The 25178-nt window shown below is 31.4% G+C and overlaps 1 protein-coding gene across 5 annotated transcripts; it reads right to left on the reverse strand.

Annotated features, from left to right (window-relative positions):
• Window positions 1–3370: 3370 nt before the first annotated feature.
• Window positions 3371–25018, reverse strand: LOC143063235 (phosphatidylinositol polyphosphate 5-phosphatase type IV-like). Of its 5 annotated transcripts, none has more exons than XM_076235243.1 (11): window positions 24889–25018; window positions 17063–18350; window positions 14851–14974; window positions 14403–14500; window positions 12810–12934; window positions 11831–11950; window positions 11129–11215; window positions 10306–10476; window positions 7804–7919; window positions 6649–6832; window positions 3371–5951 (listed from the first exon to the last, which is right to left on the reverse strand). In XM_076235243.1, the coding sequence occupies exons 2-11, from the start codon at window positions 18295–18297 to the stop codon at window positions 5872–5874; spliced, it is 2340 nt and encodes a 779-aa protein (XP_076091358.1). In that variant the 5' UTR covers window positions 18298–18350; window positions 24889–25018; the 3' UTR covers window positions 3371–5871. The 5 variants fall into 5 exon arrangements, with proteins under 5 accessions (XP_076091358.1, XP_076091360.1, XP_076091359.1 ...); XM_076235245.1 differs by having other exon boundaries at window positions 24921–25003; XM_076235244.1 differs by lacking the exon at window positions 24889–25018 and adding an exon at window positions 24718–24870.
• Window positions 25019–25178: the final 160 nt, after the last annotated feature.

Genomic DNA, 25178 nt, shown 5'->3' on the forward strand with positions numbered 1-25178 from the left:
CAAAAAAGGATATAAAGGGTATAGAGCTGAAAATGGCCTTCACACCAACAATCAATCAATACTCAACAAGAATAGATTTCATTAGGAAAATACCAACATCAAATTCACCACTTGGAACATATAAGTCTACAGGGTACGGTTTATTAACTTTTAATTCAATATACAGAAATATTGTCAATAGACAAAACTGCTACAAGTCCACTGACCTCCAAAGTCTGCTACACATTACCAATGTGATGCACCCACATTGAAAGTGGACAGAAAAATACCTACATCAAAGGAATTATATAAATCATCAGTATAAATGTATGAAAAACTAGAAGTTCTGCAATAAAGTTCACAGAATGATACCTAACAGAAAAGTTTTGGTAAAGTGATTTGCTCAGGGAAGGTTGAAAAATAATGAAGATCAATAATAAAATTGATGTTGTGTGCAGATATTACATAGTCGATGTCGCTTCAAGGTTAACTTAAACAAAGTACTCCAATTGAGATGAGAAAGAGAAGGTTCAAATAAACTAGCTGGTCGTAACAAATACAAAAATGTGACGGGAGATCTAACAAACGACCACCCCAACCAGTATATAAAGTTAATTTCTCGAGCAAGTGGTATAAAAATTTGTAAGGGTTCTGCCTACTTTATGAATCTAATAAATGTTTTAGGAACTTTAACTGCAGACTATATGTAATGTTAACTGGCAGAAAAACTAAGTCCATTTATCAGTAAAATGCAGAAAACAAATAAATACAGATAAACAGGATTTTTTTTTTAAAAGATAAAAGACAACAAATATTTCTGAAAGTAACTATGTGGCAGACCTCTCTTAGAAAATGCACAACCAATGTGGCCAGATGAACCTAGATTTATGCAACAACACACATTCATATATCAAAGAGGTCAAAGACCTGGTGGGCTGTGGATCACAAATCCTTGAATCAGAAATCAAAATTTACTTCTACAATTTAATCTGACAGGATATTTCTACAGTAATATTAGCTGAATTAAGTCGTTTAATATGTTCTTGCTGGCTTGTTTCTTTATTATTATGAAGCTGACTTCATACAGGAACTTCTTGGGAAGAAAGATAAGAAGTTAGCAATATCCTTTGACTTTACTTTCTGCTATATAGATGATTTTCTCTCATAAAATAATTCAAAATTTGGTGACATAAGTTGAACACATCTATCCCATCAAACTAGAGATAAAGGATACAACAGATACAGTTAAGTCTGTCTCATATCTTGACTTACATGTAGAAATTGACATTGAGGGTCGTTTGAAAACTAAACTTTACAACAAAAGATTTATTTCATCTTCCAAATTGTGAACTTTCCATTTCTATGTAGCAACATTCCAGCAGCGTCTGCATACAGAGTATATATCTCCCAATTGATAAAATATTCCTGCAATTATATTTTCTATCATTATTTCCTTGATAGAGGGTTGCTGCTGGCAAGGAATCTATTAAACCAAGAGTTCCAAATGGTGAAAGATGAAATGATCCTCTTTAAATTTTACAGATGCCTTCACAAATTGGTTGACATATGGAATATCTGTTCCACAAATGATATCGAATATGTTTCTTATGTCGTAACTACAATCCACTTCCCTTTTCACCACGAATGTGACCTGTTGAATTATACCATTTACTGGGTTTGTAATATGAGCAACATGATGGGTGCCACATGTGGAGCAGGATCTGCTTACTCTTCCAAGCACCTGAGATCACCCCCAGTTTTTGGTGGGGATTGTGTTGCTTAGTCTTTAGTTATGTTGTGTCTTTTGTACTATTTTTTGTCTCCTTGTCTTTTTATTTTTTAGCCATGGCATTGTCAGTTTATTTTTATGCCCCACCTACAATAGTAGAGGGGCATTATGTTTTCTGGTCTGTGCCTCCGTTCGTTCGTTCGTTCGTTCGTTCGTTCGTCCGTCTGTGCGTCTGTTCGCTTCAGGTTAAAGTTTTTGGTCAAGGTCGTTTTTGAAGAAGTTGAAGTCCAATCAACTTGAAACTTAGTACACATGTTCCCCATGATATGATCTTTCTAATTTTAATGCCAAATTATAGTTTTGACCCCATTTTCGTGGTCCACTGAACATAGAAAATGATAGTGCAAAGTTCAGGGTAAAGTTTTTGGTCAAGGTAGTTTTTGATGAAGTTAAAGTTACATCAACTTGAAACTTAGTACACATGTTCCCTATGATATGATTTTTCTAATTTTAATTCCAAATTAAAGGTTTAACCCCAATTTTCATGGTCCACTGAACATAGAAAATGATAGTGTGAGTGGGGCATCCGTGTACTATGGACACATTCTTGTTTATCTATGTCGTTGACTGTTCCTCTGGTATCTTTAGCCCCTCTTTCATCTACTCCAGCTAATATTTGCAATTTCAGACTCATGTATCACAAAATCATATATTGTAAATTACCTGCCAATCAACTGCAGCCCTTTGGTTTTACCATTGACTGGTCATAAGTAATTCCCCTTAAACTGACCTAATCACAAACTTAGACACGTTTAGCTTGCAAAAGTTTCCATATCTATGAACCATGACTAAGAAGTCAAGGCCATATAATCTCCTTTACATTGTGACATGCAACAACTTGTACAGCAACATCCCCAATATTATCGGTTCATCTTAAACTGAACAAAACACAAATTTTAACATAAAAATATTCATTTTTTTTAAAATTCCACGACTCTGGGGATGGGGCCTAATAATCCACATGGACATCAGATGAGCAAATGCTTCAACAACTACATAGCAAATATCAGTAACCTACCAGTAATGGTTGTCTGTAACTAACCTATTTACAAACTAACATGAAGAGTTCAGATTATTATCAAATATGCCTCACTCTGGTAGAATGTTTGCCCTGCTATATGACATTGATGATTTTTCAGGAGTTATTATTTATCCCTTTTTTGCATGAATGTAGCAGTCTCCTGAAATTTATGTTAAATGTATGGCTCCAAAATTGAAAGCCAACCACATTTCATTGCAACTTTTATATACTTTATTGGATTACATGAAAGGGAGAGCATATCTGCATACATGAGGATTATGAGTTTGAACTTTGACCTATTCGTATTGTATATATTATCTTCTATTATTTAATAAATGAAATTGAGAATGGAAATGGGGAATGTGTCAAAAGACTGCACAAGAAATCCTTAAGATGTCTTGTAAGTTTTGTAGGTGTTTTTGTGTTGCTGTCTTATTGCTGTACACACAACTGTATTTTTTTTAAATAATTACTAGTGATTAATTACAAAAGTAATGTTTCATTCATACTCTGCTTTGAACAATGAATAAATGTAACTGTCCAATCATGTAAAATATATAAGATATACACTAACTAGTATGTTCCTTTTATATAACTTTAATGTAAGCTTATGATATACATGAAGAAAGCAAGATAAATGCAATATTCTTTTGCTGCCTCTTTCCATACTATCAAACATTCATCTACTAACACAACACTGTAACATATAACCAAAAAAAAAAAAAAACTGTACTTTTACATTTTGAATTTTAAAAATCATTTTAAAATATCCCTTTAACAGACATAAAATCAAATTTTCACTGCTTAAAGATATTTGCTCCTCTTCAGATTTTGATTTTTTTCAAGATATTCTGAAATCTCTGTTTTTATCCATTTAGTGCCATTATAAAAATTAGTCACTTACCCTACTTTCTTTTCAAAATTTTATTACATATAGTTTAAAAAGCCTTATTTGAAAATCTTATAAAATTCTTTTTATTAAATTTTTCACATTTATTGAACAAAATAAGGTGCCAATGTTAAATGTATGCAAAGTCTAGAGAGAATGCTTTCCTGCCCACTTTTCAATGGCTTATATCTCGAAAACAGTCCCTTCATTTTTTTCTGCCTTTTTAGTTCCTTTATTTATACACTATCAATTTATAACAGTTTTTTTAAAAGCTTTTTATTTTTAAACAGAGACGAGACTAGCAAACATCTTTAAATTCCATATATTTTAACAGTTCTTAATTTCCATATTATTTTAGGACAGATCACTAAAAACAAAATATTTTCTTTATTATTGAATTCATTTAGCTAATCTATTTCCATTAGAGGTGCCACAAATTATGACTAGAACATGATTTAACTCAATATTCATAACAAAAAGTTATTCAAATTACTTTTAATATGCTGTTTCCCTTAAATAAAGATAAATAAATAAATAGAAAATAAATAATATATTGATCTTAAAAAAAACTAATCTAAAATTAAGTCTAAATATTATGGCTTCATATTTTTTCATAGGAACCATTTTTTTTTTGCTTTGAGGAAAAAGTGTTTTTCATAAATACAGGATGAATAAATATATATAGTTAAAGAAAAATTACTTTTCTGTTTCAAAGCTTGGCATAATTATTTAGACAATAAAACAAAATATCAGTTGTATATTCTCTGTTTATTTTGAATGGAATAATTCAGAATTTAGCTTCAAAAAATTGTGAAGTCTCAGTGTCTTTGTAAAATGATTCCTTGACCAATCAGTGTCTTTGTAAAATGATTCCTTGACCAATCAGTGTCTTTGTAAAATGATTCCTTGACCAATCAGTGAATTTATAACATATTTTCATAATGTGATACCATTTCTGAATTGGTATTTATAGATATAGAAACATAAAACTAGACTGCTCTACCACATACTAATAACTAGATACAACTCCATGTAAGATATAACCCTAAAAAAAACTCCAAAATATAAATATTTGGCAACAAAATTTGTGTGAATCTTTTATGAAGTTGTACTTGAGAAACAGCACTGATTAACAATGGAATGTTAATAAAGTTGTATACAAATGGAAGCAGACACTAACTAAAAAATGACAGCCATAAACATGTTTACATAATATAGTATCACCATAGTATGAAGAACACAAACTTAGTTGTCTTATTTCCTGAGACAATATCTTTAACTTAAAGATACAAAGTTGTTTGCCCAATGATAATATAATATAATTATTAATTACTTTTAAAACTTATTTGTTTTTTAAAATAGTAATTTATTTTTCAAATCATCTAATGTTCATGATAAGACATACAAGTTGTGTCAAAATCGTTAATATACCAAAATACAAATGTTAAAAAATAAACGAGTAAAATCTTTATTGAAACTGAAAAACCATTTGTAGACTAGACAGTTTGTAAAAACATGTCTATGAGACTACACACAATTCATTAATTTTAATCCAAATTTACATATAAACAGAGGAGAGAATGAATTGAAATACAGACAGATGGACAATATAATTGGAGCATACAACCCATCCTTCACATCAAACAAAAATGTTTAGGACACTGAATTAATGATAATAACAATTTTGAACAACTGAAGGTATAGAAATTGGTTTACATGAACGTTTAGTGACATTACCATTATTTTCTTAAAGATTATAATCAATGTTAAAACAGTTAAAAATTACACAAGTAGTACATAAAATAGATATTCGATGTCTGTGTTATACTACCAGCCTTTTTAAATAACTAACATAACTGTAAAAAAAGCATTGTTCACATGGCATCTTTTAAAAAAACACTTCAAGTCATATTTTTTTCAAACAGCTTGTTGTTTATAAATGATGAGCTTGAGTATTACCATCATTGCAGATAAAGCTGTGAAACTAACTAAAAACAGTTTTATATATAAAATGTTCTTTTGTTCTTAGATAAAATTGTTTAATCTAAATCTTCCCCTTTCTTGTCTAGTCACAGCCAAATTTCATCTTCATAGAAGTTCTCCCTATCTGTCCACCATTTAGTGGTGTTTGATATTCTGTCATGCCCTGATCTCACCAGGACCACTGTCTAGGTATATCATAGCACTTTTATATCACTGTACAGAACAAACTCCACTAGATTTCTGGTCCTTCTTTGTTGTCTCCTCAGGTATGAAGCTTCTCCTCTTAGCAGCTGAAATATCATTTTAGTCAATAAATTGTATGACAAATGTAGACTTTTATGACATACAACAATTTAAGAACATTTAATAAAAAACATGGATGATATTTAGATGAATATTTGACAATAAATTCATTGAAATCCATGGTTTTGTTTTTCTTAAAAACTTGGATTTCATGTTTTCAAATTGTCAACAAAATAAAATTTTAAATGATTTTTCAATAGGCAGTGGTTAAAAATAAGTTGACTTATTTCTTTTTTTCTTGAAAAATATGTTGTAAATGTGATTTTATTTCTAGGTGCCTTAGTAAGATTTACAGCTCTTCTATAAAAGCATGCAAAGCAAACCTTTGATCAACTTGCCTGCTATGTTTGCTTGGATGTTTGCAAATAATAGGTAGGCAGAGTTTCAGTCTGTTTTATATATACTGGGATTTGATTGAACAATTAAAACTGACAAGAAATGAAGTTAATGTTTATTGTCCAATCATATTCCAGTATATAGTAAACAGACTGAAACAGATTACCTACCTTTTATTTACAAACATCCAAACAAACATAGCAAGCAAGTTGATCAAAGGTTTGCTTTGCATGTTTTTATAGAAAAGCTGTAATACTTTGATACGTTTTCTCCAGTTAATAAGAACTAAAAGCTTTAAAACAAAGTTTTTTCACCATGAAGTAGGAATTAAAACAGAGATGTAAATACCTTCAACATAAACTTCTCTGTCAAACTGTCCTGCTGACATTTGTATTCCGTCCCTTCCAGCTTTCAGTATGACATCATACAAACCATAAACTGGACGGTGGTCAGATTTCTTAACATTCATAACTGCATCATAGTGTGTACATGATATACCATTCTTCTTCTTAGAATGAAATAAAACTCTGTCCTGAAAATATTATGAACAATGAAATGTATATTCTTAACTAAAAAGTATCAGATTAATTTTCACTATCTTCAATGACAAAAAGTTAATTTATTTCTTGTAAAGAGTTCAAGATCAGTGACAATTTTTTCATATCATAAGTGCATGACTGATAAAATATAGAAAAATAGAAAACTCAGGGCATCAAACTGTAATTATCTCCCTTGCATGTCTGTGCAATTTTTTTCAAGTTTGTGTAGAGTTACTTCCCTTGCCATAATTTAAGTAAGATTTTAAGCAACAATTCTAACATTTTTAACAACTGATGAATAATTTTAATGTTATTTTTTGTATAACATGTCTTTAAGAATATCATAAATTGACCTATTTGCTTTTGATAGAATAATTTCAAAATTAGATCATTTTACCTAATTTTAGTTTAAGACTTCTGCAACTGTCTTTAAGCATCAGGGTATTGTGATCTTTAAGCATCAGGGTAATGTGATCTTTAAGCATCAGGGTATTGTGATGCTATATTGCTATAATAAGTTATACTTTATCTGGGCAATTTTCATTTCATTTGAGAAACAAGATTAAATGTACATTGGAATCTCAGAAGTTTTAATTCAAAATGAATGTGCATACTAGTTTGAATATGCTGCAACTGCAATTTTGTGGTAAACTAATCTAAACTGAAACTTTAACCTGAAATGTATAGTTTTCAAGTAATCATTTTCCCATGTTCAGTAAACCCTGAATTTGAGTCAAATCACTAAATTTGAAATATTCTTTAAAGTTGTCATCATGATGAACAAGAATACAAGGTTCCAAGTTGATGGGACAACAACTTCTATGTAAACTACCTTCAACCAAAACTTAATCTTGACATGGGATGAACAAACAGACAGATTAATAGACAGACACATGCTATGGTACCTTGGGGATCAAAATATCTGAGTTATCTCCCCTGAAGATAACTTAAGATTTATACTTACTGTATATGATGGTATTCTAAGTTTAGCTGAGGTATCATAATTATCTGTTTCCAAATCAAATTTATATGTTGGTTTAAAATTAATTCTCCCTTCTTGGTATCCTTGAAACACTTTTTCTGAAAGACACAAAAAAATCTTTAGGTAGCAATAAACAGTTAGAAAAAAATGTTAAATACTAAAATTTGCCCTATGAATTTTACCATCCCCTTTTCATTGCTTTTTTTCAATATCAAGCTTACTGTTTGTGTCATATATGGGCATATGTATGTAATAAGAATCTTCCATAGATTTTATATCCAGTATATAAAATGGTAAAATATAATTTCTTTTTGGTGTATCCATGGCAACAATCTGCATTTATTCATTATAAAATATTGCAAAAAGGGGGGGAAAGATGTCACATATTTTCCCAAAATTTGGCTAAAAGTAGAATTTCAATTGCTTGAAGTAATACCTTTTCTGAAACTGTGTACATATATCATTCAGCAAATCCAATGAAAATCATATGTCTTTCATCTCATTTTTTTGTAAAATTGCGTCAAAAACTTCGTGTAGAAAAAGAATGTTTGTAAACAGTACATTAATTTCTGGACCGATGGCCAGTCTAGCTATGAAAATACGGATTGTCAAACAGAAAACAGCCCATAAAACATGTAAAAAATAATCTTGATGCTCTTATAAACCATCTTTGAAGGCTAAATTAGCACTCATCTGTCTAAAAATGAATTTTATTACACAATAACTTTCCTATTTGAAAAATCCACAGGGGCCAAAATGCGAAACTAAACTCCTAACTGTGTATTGCTACCTTAATAGTAAATATTTTTTTCAAATTCTCCCTTTTAACTTATTTTCCTGAGTTCTGCTAGCTAATACGAGTAAAATGGCCTTTTATTTTTGAAAATTGGTTGAGTAATGAATATTTTATGAAGGTTAGCAGTTGACACTGAAACGCGACAAAAACTGATTTTAAAGAAAGGTGCCAAGTTGCAGTGTAAAATCTTGTCTCTACCTCAATTTTTAGCCAAATCTTAAAAACTGTACCTCTTTTGTCAGTTTTTTAATGTTGAATATCTTAATAAGATCTCTGATGATGCAACATTGTATAAAATTTAGCAATTTCAAGCATAAAAAATTTAATCTTTATGCTTATTCCATACCAAAGACTTGATTAAAAAACTTGGTGATAGGGAATCAATTTCTTACATCTGATTTAACTATACATTTAATATATATGCCAAAATGTAACACGAAATCTTGATAAAAACAATAATTTGGTATATTCGCAAGAAAAAAACCAACGCGTTCAATACTTAGGCTACTACATGCAGCCCAATCCATCAGAAGCAAGAGTTAAGACGATAGAGTACAAATATAAGCCTTGTGTCAAAATGTCTAATTTTGGTTGCTAAGGACTGTAAACAATAAAATTGACATATATTGTCATTCTTAAACACTTAATTTACTCAGAAGTTGATGTAGAATCTAAATATCAATAGATTTGTGGCATGAAAAGTCTTAAATTATACAATTCTGAGCTTGGTAAGTATGCCATAAGGTAGCAATAAACAGTTAGAAAAAATACTAAAATTTGCCCTATGAATTTTACCATCCCCTTTTCATTGCTTTTTTTTAATATCAAGCTTACTGTTTGTGTCATGTATGGGCATATGTATGTAATAAGAATCTTCCATAGATTTTATATCCAGTATATAAAATGGTAAAATATAATTTCTTTTTGGTGTATCCATGGCAACAATCTGCATTTATTCATTATAAAATATTGCAAAAAGGGGGGGAAAGATGTCACATATTTTCCCAAAATTTGGCTAAAAGTAGAATTTCAATTGCTTGAAGTAATACCTTTTCTGAAACTGTGTACATATATCATTCAGCAAATCCACTGAAAATCATATGTCTTTCATCTCATTTTTTTGTAAAATTGCGTCAAAAACTTTGTGTAGAAAAAGAATGTTTGTAAACAGTACATTAATTTCTGGACCGATGGCCAGTCTAGCTATGAAAATACGGATTGTCAAACAGAAAACAGCCCATAAAACATGTAAAAAATAATCTTGATGCTCTTATAAACCATCTTTGAAGGCTAAATTAGCACTCATCTGTCTAAAAATGAATTTTTTTACACAATAACTTTCCTATTTGAAAAATCCACAGGGGCCAAAATGCGAAACTAAACTCCTAACTGTGTATTGCTACCTTACTTACATGTGAAATACAATTTATAGAGATGATAGAGCTAAATTCATTCAAGTGAACTGACCAAGATTTTGCCATTAATTGCATAATAATTGATTACATAATGGTTGTATAACAAAAATATTGCATTCATTTATCTGTTATCTATACCTCTTTTATTAATTTATATGCAGTTTTAGGAAAGTAACAGCATTTTAAAGGTTGGAGATTGGAATTTTAAAAATCTTCGTATTGTGCTACCTTAACCAAGCTTTCACAATGACCGAGTTTTCCCAAAATTCTTACCTTGAAGTAAACAATTCAGTAATTCATCCGTGTGTAATAAATCTTCAAAGTTAGGATGATCTTGTTCAACAATGGCCTTGACAATGTCTTCCACTGTACGTCGACCTTTATCAATACGGAAGTTCAAATCACCTAACCAAAACACACTGTCAAAATTTGCTGAAATATCGCCTAAAATGGAAATTAATATCATCTTTGATTACTATTGTATGTTTATCTAATACTTTAGTTCCGAGATAGTCTGTTTTACTGTGTCTGATTTAATTTCCACACTTATGTCACATGATAACATAGAAATCTATGAAGAGTGGGGATCAGTACAACAGCGTCTGCATGCAAACATCATCATATGGACGATGTCACTTAATGGTAGGTTTTCATCCAGATGAGGAAGCGAAACTAGAACAGTGTGTGCCATTTTTTTATGCAAATCTATTCAAATCATAACTTTTGCTTTAATTGTCTTGTAAAAATCTAGGCATGTGTAGAGAAAATGTCAAGTGATACAATATTTTGGTTTCTTTTTCATTCAAAAGTCTGAAAGATAATGAGTTATTTCATATCACAACATTAAAATGAAAATTCTTAAGAAGGTATTACCCAGAATGCATTAGATTCTAAAAGGTTTTATTTGAAATTGTTAGTTCATGATTTCATGGTCTCTTAGTTAATTTTATCATATGCATGTATTTATATTTATTCCAAAACAGTTATTTTGATATTTTTCATGCATGTAGTTTGTCAAATTGTGATACAGATTTCTTTAAATTAATTTCTTAAGAAAAGACAATACCAGTATACATGTACATTTGACAGTATTTACCTTGTTGAGTAGGGTTCTTTGGAAGTTTTAGCGTAGAATTTATTCTTTGAAAGTCACTAACTCTATCTTTCAACTTTCCATCATCAGCTGAAAATATCAATTCATATTTGTATTTGTTAAGTTATAGTTAAAAAAAAATAATGTGAGAGAATTTGTCACTCAATTGCAGTAAAGTCAGTTACATGGACTGTATCCCAATATCATTGAACTCATAAAAATGAGGGTTTGTTCGTTTGTGCAATGTTTTAAAATGTTGATATTTTTTGTGTACAAAAATATAAATCTGAACAATGCAAAGTTTGTGTGTTAATTTCATACTTTTATTGACTTTTTATCCAAACAATTCTTATGTTTTAATATTGCCAGTAAAGGTTAGAAACCATTGCTATAAGAAACATAGGCATTATATAGCAACCAAAATTTGTAACAATGTTTTGTTCAACAAAAAAGATGTTTAAATGAGAAATATACTTTCAACCCATTTAACCTTCATAATCCGAGATGGAGAAACTATTTGCATCAACATTCAAGCTTATTCTTTTTATAGCCTTGTAGGCAGAAAACCCTTAAAACAAATATCCATGAAAAATAATTCTTCTGCGGTCTAATAAAGTTGGAATCCATGAAAATAGATGAATCCACAGTAATGATTAATACAATTTTCATATTACAAATTTTGTATTTTTTGTTCACAATACTCACAAGTAAAATGACAATTAAGAAAAACAAAGGAAGTTCCAAAAAAGGAAAATGATATAGCAACTGCTCCCTTGGTCTTCACCATGGTAACAGCCCTAGTTGTTACTTGATCTTCATCTGGCACTGAAAAGATAAAAAAGAAATCATGACATTGGTATACAAAAGAAATCACAACATTTACAAAACTACTCATTTTCACCATCGTTAACATTATTATTGCTACTCTGTATCTTGCTCTATATAAAATGAAAATATATTCTACTAGACTACACAAATGTAGTGGTGACACTATAATCAATACATATTTTTAAAGCAACCAACATTCTTTTTTTGTGGTTTAAACACCTAAGAGAATACAAAATTTTGCTAACATTATTTAAGTGTTAAATATTGTAAATATGATAATATCAGACAGTTTTATTGTGTGCCATTTTATGTTGTAATATTACAATACTGTCTCAGGTTAGGGTGAAGGTTGGTGAGTGTTAAAACATTCAAACATGCTGAATTTTAATGCACCAGTCCTATTAAGTCAGGAACCTGTTGTTTAGTGGTTGTCATTGTAGGTGTGGTTCCTAGGTGTTTCTTTTTTTTCATTTGTCGTGAAGATTCACTGTTAAATTTTAATACATTGTTACTTGGATGGAGAGTTGTCTCATTGGCACTTATGTCACATCTTCTTTTTAATTTGTTTGAGTCAGCAACAATATTTACTTTGTGTTTACAAAGGTTTTAAATCTGACATTTATAATAAAATTAAAGAAACCGATGTAAGCATTGAGTGTCAAGTACCACAGAATGGATAGATACAATTTTGGTTTTCAAGGTTGTAAAATTAGCTTCTGTTTCCATTTCAATGCTTTGCACCAATAATGATGTTTATAATGTAATCATCCGGAAAATCTATGTAAAATTCAATTTTTAGATTTCTTCATAATACTTCCGACTTCATAACAAATCAACATGTATTAATTCAGCTTACCAGAACAAAACCAAATAAGATCTCTGCGTATAAATATGGCAAGATGAAGGGCACCGTGGGTAGCAGAATGGAATAAGACATGTGACATTCCTAATGTAGCTTGGATCTGAATCTCCCATTCCTTTCTGAAATAATAATAACAAAATTATTAATTTTACATTTTAGTCTATTTCTGGTAATATCCATTTGACGTGGACAGGTACTTATTCATGTATCCCGTCATTATGTTATTGTGCATTGTTTTTGTATTCTTGTTTTTCGTTTTTGCTTATGTGCTTTGTCTATGTGCCTTTTTGTTTTCCTTGTTGACATATTTGTTTGTTTTTTTAAAGATTTAAACACAATGTTGACTGCTGGACCACTATTTTTGACATGTTTACCTAAGATGTCTGTTTGTTTTGTTCATACATCATTGTCAATATAATGTAATTTTATGTGACTGTTATACAAGTGAGAGGTTTAGCTAGTTATAAAACCAGGTTTAACCCATCACTTTCTACATAAGAAAATGTCTGTAACAAGTCAGGAATATGACAGCTGTTAAATATATGATATTATCGCAATTCTGTGAAACTTGCCTTTGATAATTTCCTTTCTCAGCAAAGTTGAGTAATATGAAAAAATAACGCTAAACAAAGGAGGCCTGTGGCATTGCTAATGAAATTGACGTCGTCATAGGTAATATAGCGATAAACAGATCATCTTTGGTTATCTCAACTCGATTGCTTTTCTCACTTTTGTCGTACCGGCTCAAGCAAGAAAATCAATCTCGTTGAGATGATCAACTATAATCTATAAATGTCTTTTAAGAATTATGTTTCACTCTGAAAATTATGAAATACTTCCAGTTGTATAATGGATAGTTGGCTGGATAATGGAAATCAAAGGGATAAAAGTGTCATAAATGTGTGGGTTTGAAGCTGTACCACTGACATTAAATATTAATATACCTTACATATATCTTAATCAATTCTATTGGGTGAAAAGTTATCACATGACATGGAATAATTCAGTTGTTTTTCATTCAATTGCAAGGAAGGATGAATTACCCTAAAAATTTCCACCAGCATTGAATAACCCTATTATTCACCGGTGAATATCCTTTTGGAAGACCACCGAGAGACGAGGAAATAAGGCATTGGACATGAACAGAGTGCCTGCAGCTGATGATAGCTCTTATAGAGTAACAGTCCTTTTCAGGGCCATCAATATTTTACAAAAAGATTCTAACTTTGTTGTACATTCGAGAAGTTCTAGAACACAAATGGTTTTTTAAACGTCAGCTTGTCTTTGACTTTGTTATAAATGTAAAGTTTTAAAAATATAGTAAGTGTTCGAAAGGCCTTTTAACTGTTAGTTCAGTATAATAAAACAATTGTGGCCCCTTAGAATGTTGAATATCCAAAATTGTCAACCCTTAAAAGTTATTTCACTTCGGGCTGCGCCCTCATTGAAATAACCTTCTCGTGTTGACAATTTTGGATATTCACCTTTTCAACGGGCCATAATTGTATAATATATAATGTGTGCTCATAAAACATTCCTGTTCTTTTAGGATGTTCACCCAATTGCTTTCATATGTATGGTACTCACTTATGCATACTATTTTCCTGAGTTCCTATAACATACATATCTTGTACATATTCACTAGCTTCTGGTAATACAAAATCTTGTAAAGATGTGCTGCATTCCTGTAACGTAAAATATTATATGTAACCCTGGAACATATTTACCAGTTTCTGGTTTGGTAAAGACCAATAAACATATACATTGTGTACAATTACATAATGTTAGGTAGAAAAGTATAATAAGACACCAATTGCATGATCTCCTTATTCTCCTGCATAGCAAATAGTTACAATAATAAAAGTTACAAAATAAATTGACTGTTCTACAATGTTTCATGCTAACAATAAATTTCAAAACCACAATATCTGAGATAGATGTATAAGCACTGTTCTTTACTCCTCCAGATTGTAAAAATGTGATATTTTCTTCAAATATGATTGTTTTATAAATTATACATGTATCATAATCTTACCTTCAGTTCCCCCATATTCCAACATCCTACCCAAATCTTTAATCTTTTATCAGGAAAATATCTTTCTAATTCTTCAGAACTCAGTAACACTGAAGATACAGAAGCATTGCCTCCTGTCCCACTCCTGAAATAAAATCACACTGTATAAAATCTTGAAAATGGTGAAGAGGATAAGATGAAATGTTCGTACCTTATAACAAAAAGTACTGTATAATTCCTGTATATACAGTTTAAATGAGGAATACTGTCAAAGATATCTTTGGCAGGTACCAAACCAGGCATAAGGGAGGAATCTCTTGGTACCAAACCAGGTATAAGGGAGGAATCTCTTGGTACCAAAGTAACCAAACCAGGCATAAGGGAGGAATCTCTTGGTACCAAACCAGCCATAAGGGAGGAATCTCTTGGTACCAAAACAGGCATAAGGGAGAAATCTCTTGGTACCAAACCAGGCATAAGGGAGGAATCTCTTGGTACCAAACCAGGCATAAGGGAGGAATCTCTTGGTACCAAACCAGGCATAAGGGAGGAATCTCTTGGATTACACTAAATAATGTTAGTGCCTACTCATTTTAAATTGTTTAATGTTTTTTCTTGTGTATTTTGGTTGCTATCCCATTGATTCTTCCAATATTACCATTTATTTATATTGACTAATATACACACTTTTAATCAGATCTTTGTGTGAGCTCATCATCATACATGTTTGTTTTTTGTATAGAATGAAACATAAAGTCTTACCATCTGACACTGGAAGTAAGAATGCGATTCATTTGGACTATTAAACAAGACACATAATTTTCCACAACTTATAAATTATTTCTTTCACAGAACACAAGTATTTTAAGACATGTTAATTTTGATTTAGCATCAAAGCATTAATAAATTTCCCTGTTCCTGCATCTCATAGTTGAAGTAAATATTGTAACATTCTATGTTGAAGGCATGTCCGTATTAGTATTTCATAAGATCAGTCTGGTTTTTGACCTTTGGTGTCCTGTGGTATGTGTTATGTTTCCATGTCAAAGAGAAAAGACATATATTCCAAATGTTCAACTAATGTAATGGTTGCACCTTTTAAATCTGACACATACGTGTACATAAAATTTACAAGCTTATAAACATTTTTATCAAAATAGTAAACTTGAAGAAAAAAAACATTAAAGAAGAATAGATATATCCAAATTAGTGATATATTGTATCATTGATTTTATATTATGCCCATACATTATGGTTTAAACCAAACAATTATAACTTTTTAAAAGCTTATCTTTAAGTCTAATCTTGAACCCAAATATATATATATTTAAATACAATACCTATATGGCTATATCATGTTTACCTGCCTTATTTATTGATTTTATGTACACATAACAGTACATGTTTACTGCAGTATATATGATTACATAAATAATTTTGGAAGCAGTTCATTCTAATCAACTCTGATTTCAGTTTTTTTATTTAACTCTCATCATTACCACAAAATACTTTATTATCCTACCAAAAAACATGCTTTTTGACATATTTTTGAACAAAAAAACAAGGGAAACCAGTGACTTTTACTCAAATTAGTATTTAAATAAAACATTAGAGCCAAATTTTCTAAAACTCTATAAAAAAAATCCAACTACATATCACATTGAGTGCAAAATGTACATAACAACTCACCACAGGAAAAAATAGGGAGAATGTCATGGCTACAGATGATACCCCTTTTGCATATCACCTTATAAAGGGACATAACTAAAGAACAGTAAAAGTGACACAACCAAAATTGGAACTTGATCTGTGTTTTGTGCACAAGTTTTATAACATTTATCTGAGGCTAACTAAACAAAGAGAATTCAAACCAATTTTGCAATTGTGATGTTTGAATGGACAAGTGAACATATAGGTTAAACACTTAAAATGCCCCCTTAACCTAGCAGTGGGGCCATATAAAATCAACAGATTTCTAAATTTTAAAAAATGTACTTGAAACATTAATTATTTACCATGTTTTCTAGCATCTGAATGTCAGAAAGATACATGTACATGTATTGAGGATTGTTCAAATTTACAAAGGACTATCTCAACCAAACAATATCATTATTAGGGAATGAAATTAATAATTAGTTGTTTTACCCGCAATTCTATAAATGTGAATGGAATATGTGGGAAGAATACTGCATGTGCTTCCTTTATGTTACATTAATACTTCATAATAACCTACCTCGCTCTAGCTTCTTTTATAGAAATAGGTGCAATGATAGCTGATGATGTAGATGAACGATTTGATACAGTGTCAAAGCTTGTTTTGTCTATTCTTTTGAAGGAAGCATCAGCTTTATACATTGTCCGTAATGATCTGGAAGATATATCACCAGGGAGCGGAGGTGGATGAGTCTTTGGTGAGACGGGAGGCAGTTTTCCAAATGTTATTGAATCATTATCATTCTGTAACACATGTTTGTAGTTTTCGGTAATTTGAGCAATGTCAACTTCTGACCCCATCTTACTATCTCTGCCTGGACTCATTTGAACATCGTTTTGATATTTTAGGTCAGATGTAGAACCTGTTTTTGTGTCTTCTACAAAGACATCATCAGTAGACATTGTTTCAGTCATATCTTCCTGTTTTTTAGACTTAGAACTATTAGCTTCTTCCCCGGATGAATGTGTCTCTCTGTTACGCTTTTCACCTTTTGATAAAAATTTAGAATGGCTCCTCCCAGATTTAGGTGTCTCTGGAGGTTTTGGCACAAATGGACTATTTTTCAAAGATTCAAGAGATCCTGAACGTTGATTAGCAACTTTTAAAGCTCTAAATCGTCTCACAGTTGCATCGGATGGAGCTTTATTACTTATAATATCTTCATCATCTACTTTTTTATCTTTTTCATCACTATCTGTGTCTATGTCCATATAATTAGGAGGAGAGATATCTGATGCATCGCTTGAGACCTTATAATTTCTTGGTTTAGGTATAGGTGTTTTATTTAAAGAATCACTTTTTACTGAAGAAGCATTAGTATTCAAACTAGTCTGATTATCTCCCTTTGGTGTTATAAGTAATGTTGAGCTATCTAGTTTATCTTTAACAGTTTCCTTTGTGGTATCAGTATTTAAATTTTGTAACAAATTGTCTTTTATTTCAACTTTTAATTTTGAAGGTTTATCTCCCTTTTTCAAATTAGAAATTTCAATATCTTTCTTATCTGCCTCTAATTTTAATTTATCTCCCTTTTTATCAAGATTGATATTTTCTGCTTGTACATTTTTATCTGGCAATATTTTACTAGTGTTTGATCGTAATGATGCTGCTGATCCAAATTCACTTCCAGATTCTGATATTCTTCTTTTTTCAGTTAGTTTTGCAATGGCACTTTTCTTTTTTATTTTCTTTGATTTGCTGGCTGGAGGTTTTGTTTCTGTTTTCTCCTTTTCTATGACATCATGGCTTTCCATGGTACATTCTTTTTGCCATATCAACTTCTGGTAGCATTTGTCACAAACATCATCTAAAATACATTTTTTTTAAATTAAAATTTCTGTTTATTCATACATGTAGTTCAAATTTTAATTGTCTTGAATGTGCATGACATATTTGTCACTGGTCATTATCAAGTCAAATCAATGATTAGGCCAGGTTTTTTTTTCAAATGATTTAATTTGTCTTTGCTTGTAGACATACATGTAACCCTCGTATGCTGAAATTGTATGACAATGGCATGCATTTTGTGTTTATAACAGCTGAGCCAATATAATAGTGTACCAAACATAGTGTTAGTAAGTGGAAATACACTGTTCTGTCTTGAAAGATATGTTTTCTCCTTTTTTTTAACCGACCAGACTTTTTCATGTAAAAAATCGTAAACCAACAAATTAAAAAAACCTGGCCTTATCTATCAAATTTTAAGGACTTCTATTCAATGGTCAGACTCTCAATATTTGTAAAAAAAAAAAAAAGTATGATACATGTAGTTTGGTTGTTTAGCTATAGAAATTGTCTATGGTGATGATGGTACACTGAAGTTGTCTGTAAAATTAAAATTGAGAATGGGAAATGTGTCAAAGAGACAACAACCCAACCATAGAACAGACAACAGCAGAAGGTCACCAATAGGTCTTCAATGCAGCGAGAATTCCCGCACCCAGAGGCGTCCTTCAGCTGGCCCCTAAACCAATATATATATATATATATATATATATATATATATACTAGTTCAGTGATAATTAATGCCATACTAAACTCCAAATTATACACAAGACTTCGGTGACAAGAAACTAAAATTGAAAATAATACAAGACTAACAAAGGCCAGAGGCTCCTGACTTGGGACAGGTGCAAAAATGTGCTGGGGTTAAACATACAATTTCAGCAAACGGAGGCTACATGTATGTCTACGAACAAATACAAATTAAATCATTTCAAACTAGAGGCTCTCAAGAGCCTGTGTCGCTCACCTTGGTCTATGTGCATATTCAACAATGGACACAGATAAATTCATGACAAAATTGTGTTTTGGTGATCATGATGTGTTTGTAGATCTTACTTTACTGGACATCCTTCTTGCTACAATCATCTCTATCTATAATGAACTTGGCCCAGTAGTTACAGTGGAAAATATATACTAAAAATTTACAAAAATTTATGAAAATTGTTAAAAAATGACTATAAAGGGCAATAACTCCTTAAGGGGTAAACTGACGATTTTGGTCATGTTGACTTATTTGTAGATCTTACTTTGCTGAACATTATTGCTCTTTACAGTTTATCTCTATCTTTTACAGTGTTCCAGCTAGGTTTTCAAAAGGGCAGGGTGCCAATCCTGAAAAAGGGCATTTAACGCGCGATATGATAATATGAAAAGGGCATATTTTAATAAAAGATGTTAATCAAACATTTGTGTTTATTCGTTGAATCACAGGTTATACAAGAACAACATCTTTAGCCCATATAGAACTCTATCTTTCTACTTTTAAGGCTGAAAAACTTGTCAAGCAGCTTGTCACACAAGTTTTTTTATCATTGCTTGGCACAGTTGAACTTTATATGCAGTATGTTTTGAAAGGATATCTGTTTCATACTGTTTCTATGGTCTACCACATTTTACCAGTTTCACCTTTCTACCCCTGCTGTGCTTGATGGCAATACAGCACAAAACAGCTGTGCTCAGTAAATTCACAATTTTAGGATATAAAGCAACAGTGAAAAATAGTATCAAAAATAAAGAATACAGAAAAAGATGACCAAGGCACCCTACCAACACTGCTACTAAGACCCTCTTTAACTTTTCCCATAACTCAAAATAAATACCTAAACATATATATTCTTAAGCAAGAAGTATGGAGACACATTTTAGAATATGTAAATGGGTTACTCAATGCTAGGAAAAAAATCAGATTGAGTTATCTTTCTTTATTCGGGTGTGCTCCTTCTTTGGAGGATTATAAACAGTACGTAAATATGATGTAAATATGATCACAATATGGCGGCCGATTTTGTTATTTTCGTATCAAAAATGAAGGCAGTCAATGACAAATACGTCTGAATTTTCTGTTTATTTTACAGAAAACAAGTAAAACAATGTCTTCAACGAGTTTATAATGGTTTTCCAACTTTCTGTCATTACGTTTCTTCCATGAAACTACGGTAAACATCGCAAATTGTGCCCAAGTTGTTGTATGCACATTTCTTCAAAGATAATTGCCGACTGACCGATTCTATTTGAACGAATTAATGTTGATGATCATTAATGAACCATCCGATAAACGGATTACCTATAACAACAGATTATGACACCAGTTGTAACCATTGATTAGCTTGGGGTGGTAAACAAAGTCATAATCTTTTCCCCAGGTGAAATTTAGTAATTAGCGTATCATATCAATACGCAAATTAATATGCAATCGATCTTCAAAAAAGGCAGGGCGCCCTGGAAACTGTAAAAAGGGCACAGGGCGCCACTCGGAAAAGGGCGGGCGCCGCGCCCTCTGAAAACGGCCTAGCTGGAACACTGTTTTATAATATTCAATATAATATTATAACCAAAAACTGCCAAATTTCCTTAAAATTACTAATTCTGGGGCAGCAACCCAACAACAGGTTGTCTGTTTTGCCTGAAAATTTCAGGCCAGATAGATCTTGCCCTGATAAACAATTTATTCCCTGTCAGATTTGCTCTAAATGCTTTGGTTTCAGAGATATAAGCCAAAATCTACATTTCACCCCTATGTACTATTTTTAGCCATCTTGGTTGGTTGGCAGGGTCACGCCACACATTTTTAAAACTAGATACCCAAATGATGATGGTGGCCAAGTTTGGTTAAATTTGGCCGAGTAGTTTCAGAGGAGAAGATTTTTTAAAAGATTACTAAAATTTAAGAAAAATGGTTAAAAATTGACTATATAAAAGGCAATAACTTCTTAATGGGTCAACTGACCATTTCAGTCATGTTGACTTATTTGTAAATCTTACTTTGCTGAACATTATTGCTGTTTATAGTTTATCTCTATCTATAATAATATTCAAGATAATAACCAAAACAGTCAAATTTCCTTAAAATTACCAATTTAGAGGCAGCAACCCAACAACGGGTTGTCCAATTCATCTGAAAATTTCAGCGCAGATAGATCTTGACCTGATAAACAATTTTACCCCGTCAGATTTGCTCTAAATGCTTTGGTTTTTGAGTTATAAGCCAAAAACTGCATTTTACCCCTATGTTCTATTTTTAGCCATGGCGGCCATGTTTTTTGATGAAATGGGAATTAAAACACAAACTTGTTCTAGATATCCTAGGAATCAATCAGATGAAGTTTGGTTTGAATTGGTTCAGTAGTTTCAGAGGAAAAGATCTTTGAAATAGTTTACGACGACGATGGACGCCAAGTGATGGCAAAAGCTCACATTTCCTTTTAGGAAAGGTGAGCTAAAAAAAGAAATAAACAGATCCACCTAGCTTTTATCAATTTCAGGAAACTTCTTCACACATGAAAACTAATAAAAAAAAATTCAAACACATTGTAAGAAAATATGCTTGTCAAAAACATGCAAGTTTGTTTATTGACAGTTTATTTTGTTTTTTTACTTTTAGATTGGCTTCTCATATGATAACATCTTGGGATGGTATTGGTTTTTCTTTGTATAAGACTGTTTTTAATCAGTGTTCTTACAATTAAGCTAGGTCAGTTTAAATCATTTAGCATGTACACTGCTGGAGTTATGATATCTGTTGCAGCTCTTCTTTGCAGTTGTTCCAGGCTATTTATTTTGCAAAAGTGTGTTGATCCCAAACTCTGCAACAATATTCTCATTTTTGGTCTAAGATAGTTTGGTAAGCTCTTTTTTTGTTTGCCTGCTGAATGATAATGATTAATTTGCTTTTGCTGTTGGTGTTAATTATTATATATTTTTTTGATTGTTCTATTTGAGATAAGAAGAAAGCGAAATGCCTAGATATTTTAAATAATTTCATACCTTTTTTTTTAAATTGTTATCATCATTTTGTGAGTTCATAGATCAACTTATTTAAAAATTGAAGAAAAATAAAAACAAAATAAAAAGCAAAACAGAAAACAAAATTATGAAATAAAGGCAATTATTGTTTCACTTTATTAAATTATAGATTTCTAGATATAAAAATCTATAGGTCCATTGTTTAAGCTTGTCTCAGGTTGAGTTACAAATGTATCTAGAAGCACATGTTAATTATCCAGATGTTCAAAATATAGAGTTCTCTCAAAGCCATGCTGAAAGATGTGATTTTACTGTTCAGTGTTGAAATTTTCAATGCAAATGTAAACTACCACTATCACACATTTTCAGAGTATATGCCCACAGGCACTTGTCTCAGAAAAAATTTCCTATATACCTGTATAAAGTATGTCAATCGTAATAATTTTGCAAACCGCTGAAGAATTGGCAATACACGTCCGCAGTAAATGACATATTATAAAAATTGTTTTAAAAAAAACTTGTTAGTTTTCGTATGAATAGAACTTATCATACAGTTAGTAAAATTATATAATATACCGTGAAAAAAATCTAACAAGTGTTGTTTGTGGTATGTCTAATAAGTTACAAATTTTTCCATGACGTCAATGTCTTGCAGACTCTCTTTTGACTTTACGTATGAAATGAAACAAGATCATAGATAACTCCGAGAATCATTTAGACATTCAGGGCTTTCCATTGAAGCCGGTAGCCGGCGGAAATCCGCCCTTTACGGTGGCTTCAAGTGCCGGCTACTTCACTGACAAAAATATAAATTCAAAAAGAAAATAATATCTTTTTCAAATGTTTACAGGCAGCCGAGAGACGTATTTTCGCAAAGTCGCGGTTACGATTTACAAGGATGAAAAGTCAGTGTTTACCTTGGGCTAAATATAGTTCACATGAATTCAGTTCACTGTTTGGTTGTCTATTTAAAGTCAGAATGCATCGTTTCTTTTCAAAGATAACAAGAGAGACGTTCCGGTGGTCATTGAAGGATAACAATAGAGACGTTCCGATGGTCATTAACTCGTTGGCTTTTTTTACTTTTAAAACGTGAAGACGATAGGATGACAATCTTATGTTATGGAATGATATCAGTCAAATTAAAGAAAGTGTAGTAGATCATATTGTTCAGAATCTGGAAAACAGTATCTTTTGAAGTTCATTTTTCAAAGCCCACGTGGTGTTCAGAGAATCAAGGTCAAAAACGAAAGTAGAATATTGTCGACTCGACCTCAATAAATAACATTTCCAAATGATTTATGTATCCGACTTCTTGAACAGTTTACAAAAAAAAGGAAAATCTGAGGATATATCAATTTTCTGTCAATGCTTTCAAGAGAAATAATTGTATGATTTTAGTTACGCGTAACAGTCTTTAAAGAGAAAAGGGGGGTCATTTGTTTACAAATGCACGTAATTCTGCAAAATAAATCGATCAAGATTTTTAACAAACCAGATTATTATATTAATAAATCTCCTTTAAAAGTAAATAAATTTTAAGCATAAGGTAATGAAAATAAAAAACTATATCATAAAAAAAATTAAATTTCTTTGAGATTTTTTTTTTCTTTAATTTCATACATAAAAAATGGTCATTTGAAAGATGAAATTAGGTGCCAGGAGATTGCGAGAATGAAGGATTTTGCTCTATTTATGCCAGAGCTTCTGGGGGCCTTGAGCGGCCCCCAGACCCCCTGCCGTAGGGCACCAAGCTTACATCTTGGTGGGCGTCCGGCTTTGCCGAACGCATCTTACAGCCGCCTATAATTTTAATTCAGCCTTCTACTTCAATTTCAATGGAAAGCCCTGGACATTCCCATAGAATTGACCAATTGGAAACCGAGATATACAAGGAGACATGACGCGTTTATCGCCAATTCTTCAGCGGTTTGCAAAATTATTATGATTGCCATACTTTAGTAGGATTGATACGGATGATTCCGACAACAAATGTAGGCATGTTATACACCATTGTAAAGATAAATCAATTTAGATTTACTATATAACAAGTTTTAGTGGGGTTGACAGCCTATAAAGCGGCATATAACGGAACTTCGTCACCACCTGACATTTTTCTAAAATGAAGTTAAGTATCTATTTTTTCTGAGACAAGTGCCTGTGTATATGCCTCATATCAACTTACTTGTATTGACAGAAAAACTGTTACAGCAGTGATTATCAGTATGTGAATATAAAAGTTGTGTGTGAAATTTGGTTAACACATCCATGTTTACATGTTTACCTTCTTTACTTACTGCATATCAAATTCATGCATTATTGTAATATAACATAGATAGTGTGTTTTCTTAACAACTAAAGTTGTTATGCGGATGTATGATTAATGCAGAAACCACAGTTAATCATTATTCTTGATTATTATTTACCCCGAGTAAACCATAGCAACTGTATAAATTCAGAATCAGCATCTGAGATTTATATATGCCATTATAGATTCTGAGTAATTTGACAGAGAAAACGTTGATTGGCAAAGGCTGTAAGAGAACTGATAATATCATATAAAAGTTGCATTAATATGATAAAACACGCTTATTTACCGGCGTGTGTATTTGTTTATATCAGCAGCCACCATCTTGGAATGCAATCCACAGTGCGCAGCCTCAGTAATATTTGCAAGGTACTTAAGAATCTCTGTTGCGTTTGCTGGTAAGGTAAATGTCCATTCTGTCAAGCGTTTGCTGGAGGAATGTCGTACAAAAATATTAATGTTAAAAGAAATGAAATAATATTGCATATAAGATATAATCTTGCACTCAAAAGTGTAAATACTGCATTTTTTGTACATTTCATGATGAAATACGTAGTTTTTTAATGTTGCAAATCATAA

The sequence above is a fragment of the Mytilus galloprovincialis genome, chromosome 2 (genome assembly GCF_965363235.1).
Source record: "Mytilus galloprovincialis chromosome 2, xbMytGall1.hap1.1, whole genome shotgun sequence".
NCBI classification, from domain to species: domain Eukaryota; kingdom Metazoa; phylum Mollusca; class Bivalvia; order Mytilida; family Mytilidae; genus Mytilus; species Mytilus galloprovincialis.